Source organism: Acanthisitta chloris, unplaced genomic scaffold (assembly GCF_000695815.1).
Source record: "Acanthisitta chloris isolate BGI_N310 unplaced genomic scaffold, ASM69581v1 scaffold38788, whole genome shotgun sequence".
NCBI lineage: Eukaryota > Metazoa > Chordata > Aves > Passeriformes > Acanthisittidae > Acanthisitta > Acanthisitta chloris.
Genome location: NW_008686094.1, coordinates 13,181 through 18,399, shown reverse-complemented (window position 1 = coordinate 18,399; position 5,219 = coordinate 13,181). Strand labels below are relative to the sequence as shown.

Sequence of the window (5,219 nt, the reverse complement as noted above, 5' to 3'; positions counted from 1 at the left end):
GCTGCTTGCACATATGGGTTTGATTATATTTAGCTGCTCATTATTTGCTCTACAGCATCATTTAATATTGAGGCTAAGACACATAAAACAACACCTTTTTTAATACGTAAATAGGTATATAAGCACAGAGGTCATTTGTTCTCCTGCATAATTTACTAAAAGTTCTTGGTTCATTCAAAAATGTGATGACTGCGATGCAGATTTCTCTTGGGATACTTTATCAGCTTTCATAGACTTCATTTCTACATACCCAGCTACAGACATGCAAAACTCAGCTTGATTAATTACTCATTAATCACACTTTAGTTGACTTACTTTTACTTGAATTTAGCATTTTATTTGATCAATAAAAACTAGGAAGTCTCAAATGCCTTGCCATTGAAAATATTTTTAATCAGTCAACTCCATACCATCTGAAGAGCTGAAAGTTCTTCTGTTAGTCTGGAAACCTGCACGTTATAGTGCTTCTTTGCAGCCTCTACCTGTGATCAAAACCAAAGCCAAACTAAAAAATTCATGCCACAAACTCTTTTTCCATCTTGCTTTCTTACATGTATATACAGTCTATATATGTGGTGCATGTCCATAGGTATGAAAATAGCTGTGACTGCAGTAACTGACCAATCTTACTACGTAAATGTTAGAATAATGTTAATTGCCAACCTGTACTACTCTATACCAGTGTCTGCACTGACATGGACAGTTTTGGTTCTTGAGAGATTTCAGAATTCTCTTCAGTTCAGAGGAATATAAGTCTAGATAAAAAAGCTGAGGAGAATGGTACTATCAGCATGCTGCCTTGCTACCTGTATTATCACGACTGCTTCTGACACCAGGCACCAGCAATAGCCTTTCATGCTGAGGAAAACTAAAAAAATCTTCCCATCCTTTCTGAACATCATAACTTACTGCCTTTCTAGCTCTTTCAGCAGTAGCTTCTGCAAGTTGAGACATTTCATCTTTCAATTTTTTGATCTCCTCTTCCTTTTGTTTCTCCCCAAAGAGTGCCTGGAAAAAAAATACTAGTTGAAATACTACTGATATTGCAGTGTGACAAAGTATCTAGTGCTGGTGAGAAGAAACCACACAGAGTCACTGTTCAAAAAACACTTTTTTCCCTTTTTACTTTGGAATAGCTGACACTGACACCCATCAAGAAAACAAGAACAGTGAGCACATGTTGCAATAAATGCAGGTTCTTGTAAATCAGAACCTTCTTCTATTGGGTCCTTCAGATTTTGGCAGGGCATAGAAATACACAGGAGAAAGCACAGGAGCTCAGAGCAGAGAACAAGGCTATAAATCATAAGCAACTAAGGAACATACTTGCAGACCCTTTCATCTTGGATAACAGTGAACCAAACAGCTCTTTAGCATAAAAAAATAGTAAGAATTACAGAAAAAAAGAGTCTAGTAAGGAACCCTTCCTGAGGGGGACACAAGAAAGCTACTGATGTTACAGTATAACGGGAGTTACTGGGCTGAAAAGATTACAGAATATAGGATTTTTGATCTCACCCATCAAGAATTCTGCATGGCACAGAGAATATGTAGATGCAAAAAGGGAGAAAGACATAAAAACGTCCCTAATACAGGAAAGAAATTCAGCCTGTAGAAGGTTATTCCCTGCAGGCAATAGAAGACCACTTCATTGGTCAGACTCTTTTACTGCTCCCGTACAACTCAACTTTGTTTTTTATTGCTCAACTACTCTTCTAAAATCCTTTTGATGTCTTTTTGTGCTTCGGGTACTTTACAACATTAACATAACAGAAGCAGCACTATTATGACAACCTGTTACTCCCATCCCTCAACCTCTTGCAGAACAGGGAGAAAACAGTTGAAAATTCAAAGAGTTAGACCAGAGCTTACCAAGCTCTGTATCCCAAAGGGGCAAACAGTAGATACTTCAGGAAAGCTAAGAACTGGGAAAACAGGGTGACTATTTTTCCTGATCAATAGGTGTGTCAAGGCTTTCTGGATTAGACACTTCTCCTTAGGAAGCTTTGGTGGATTGCCCTGTTGTGAATTTGACTGTTTGCATGTTGATACTTTTGCATACACATCATCCTAGGACAGTTTAATCACTCTTTGTATACAAAGATTTAAAGCCTCTCCAGATCTTTAGTTTTCTTTGTTGACTCCTCCTGCACTTCCTTTGTTCTCCTAGGTCTTGCCTGAAATGGGCTGATCAAAACTGCACCGAAGGTGCACTGTGTTCAAAGGCTGCTTTTCACTCCCATTATGAACATTCCATTAATTGTATCAAGCACCACTGAGGATTGTGTGAATGTGCTCTTAAGAGATCCACAGTATCTCCTAAACTGTTTTTTAAGTGGTAAGACTCAGCAGCCAACATGCTATATTTGAATTTTTTCTGCCATTTTATAATATGCTAATAAACATATTTGCAATTTTTTTTCTGACTAAAGACTTTACCCACTCATTCCTCAGTCACTTTCCCAGATTTCCAGAGTTCTGAACACAGATCTCTCTCTCAGTGACCTATGTCCATCAGAGAACAAAAAAGTCCCTTCTACTTCTAGCTGTTCTTTCCTAGTCATTTTTTAAGTTATAAACTCATAACAGAACCTTCGTTTCCATTCTGACAGCACAATTTGTTTGCAAGTACTTGCTAAGAAACCCTGTCAAAAACTTTTCCAAATTCAAGTTCAGGTACAGTATTATCACTTAGATCACCTTTATCCAGGGATTAAACATATTCTTTGAAATTTATACTGCATGACAAGTCTCAGTAATGTATAGTCACATCCCAGTTTGCTATCTAGGCATTACTAATTTTAGTACAGCATACATAAAAGCAGCTTGTTTGTGTAAGCCTGCAGGAATATATAATCAGGCACTTCACAACACTAAGTGATGAAAGGATTCTAATTGCTAAGAAAATCTTCATCCATTGCCTTACCTGACTCTTTTCTAGGTTAGCTTCTTCCAAGAGTTGTATGCAATCCTGGACTTTTGCCATAGCATCATACTTCTCACTTTCTAGATTAGCAGACTTGGCCTGAAGCTCTCCAATTTGCTCTTCCAGGACTGCTCTTTCCGTTCGCAGCCGCTCAGCATCTTGGACACTAACACGTAATCTGCAAGACAGTAGGAATTTTACTCACTTAACAATAAGATGGTTAATTAAGGCACTAATCCTTCAAACCGAATTAATAGGAAGTATCTATTCATAAGTGGCCAAAACTGCATTGTTTTCTGCTTGGTTTTTTGGAGAGATTATTTGAGTTTAATATTAATCAAGTCCTAGAAAGAAACAGAATGAAAGGAGTTAACTCAGATATCTAATCTCAGAAGATCCTTAGAAGAATGTTACTATCCTGGGATACATAACTGAAAATGTGCTATATTAAACCAGAATAGAACAGCCCCAGAAGAAATAAAGATTTCCTCTATGGAGGAAATGGAATAATTGCATGTGGGCAATGAAGTTGCAGCTATACTTAGAAGAAGAAAACCACTGGTAATTTTACAACAGCTCAGAAATTCTGATTGTTTAATTATGATTGTCAGCACTAGCAGGCACGAGAAAGGGCAAGAGAGCCTCAGAGGGAGCCTCAAAAACATCTCAGATGGTTCCACAAGTGCTGCTGGTTCAGTGAAATGCACAGTTCCACTTGGGCAACACTTGGGCTGCCTTTTCAAGGAGCAATGCTGTTTCTAACATGTTTGTCATAAAATATACAGACAACCACTCTATTTTTGTAGAGCCAAGGCATCATTTGTGCATGTTTCCTGTTAGTAACACCCAGTGAGCTCTCTTTACCTTGTTTCTAACTGTTTTATGCTAGACTGCATTTGCTGCAAACGTTTGTCAGATGCTGTTTCCCTTCCCTGGGCAGATATCACATCTTCTTCCTAGAAAGAATAAATGTATTACCCAGACACGATCTGAGCTTCCACAAACAAAATAAAGACATACTCAGATAAAACAAGTTAGATAACAAGTTGAGCTAATTTAACATCAGCATTCAGAACCTGACTGACCATTTGATTGCGACAGTAATTATTCCTTTCTCTGGAATACCTTTCTCTCCAATTGGCTGTGAAGCTTCTCTGTCAATTTGGTCATTTCCTCAACCTTAGCATTTGCTGTCTGCCCATCTAGTTTGGCTTGCCTGGATGGAGAAAACAATTGTTACAGAGGAAAAATGTGGCTACACAACAACTTCGTTGAAATAGCTGTGAAGAGCAGTTGGATTTCATAACACTGTTCTTACAGGGCAGAAGAGGCTTCCCCCTTCTCCTTCTTTCTATGTGGCACAATGAGAGGAGAATACCAAATTCCAAAGTCCTGTGGAAATGGCTTCTTAAAGACAGCATAACAGGAAGGTAAGTGGGCATTGGAATGGGCTGCCCAGGGAGGTGGTGGATTCACCATCCTTGGAGGTTTTCAAGCTGAGACTGGATGTGGCACTTAGTGCCATGGTCTAGTAACCATGGTAGCGTTGGACTTGATGATCTTGGAGGTCTTTTCCAACCTGGCTGACTCTATGATTCTATAATTCTATGCATTGTTTCAATTTTGGGGAGGACTAGGCAATCCGAAACTTTGAGTAATTCAATAACTTAAGTATAATTAACCATAGCTACTTAACTGAGAAGCCTTTACAGAATTAGATTTCACTTTTTAAAGCAATAGGACTAGAAACTTGAAATAAATCATTAAACACGTGTAAAGAATGTAACTGATGTGCTTTGTAATCTGAATAGCTTTAAAGAGCTGAAGGAGAATAGGAAAATAAATGGATTAGTTAATGAATCATATTAATAATGACTAGTGGTTCTACATCCTCAGTAGAAAAGCTTATTGAAATGAATAACCCTCCTCCTGCTCTGACTTGGGAACAGAGGGACATGGAGAGCCCTTCACCTGGGGTGTAACCCAATTAGTCAGGCTGCACATTAGGCTAAATTTAAAGACCAATGACTGACTGTACAATAAAAGAGAGCAAACATATTAGATAATCTAATGCAAACTGAAGCACAAATAGTCAGGAAAGAAGCTAAAAAATATTTAATTCTTTTAACAATCAGCTTCAAGAAGAATTCATTATAGAAATAACAATTAAAGGCATAGAGGATGAGCACATTATAGAATCATAGAATTTAGGGGTTAGAAAGGACCTTACAGATTATCTAGTCCCAACCCCCTGCCATGGGCAGGGACACCTCCTCACTAGATCAGGGTGCCC

At 38.2% G+C, this 5,219-nt stretch overlaps 1 protein-coding gene across 1 annotated transcript in view; it reads right to left on the bottom strand.

Annotated features, from left to right (window-relative positions):
- The window catches only part of SCLT1 (sodium channel and clathrin linker 1), a gene marked incomplete at both ends in the record, with an annotated part of 28,937 nt that overhangs the window by 12,025 nt on the left and 11,693 nt on the right, over positions 1-5,219 (bottom strand). The window contains 5 exons of the mRNA XM_009079987.1: positions 411-482; positions 910-1,008; positions 2,927-3,104; positions 3,791-3,882; positions 4,052-4,142. Of these exons, the coding sequence (XP_009078235.1) occupies positions 411-482; positions 910-1,008; positions 2,927-3,104; positions 3,791-3,882; positions 4,052-4,142 (532 nt within the window). The remainder of the gene's footprint in view (positions 1-410; positions 483-909; positions 1,009-2,926; positions 3,105-3,790; positions 3,883-4,051; positions 4,143-5,219) is intronic.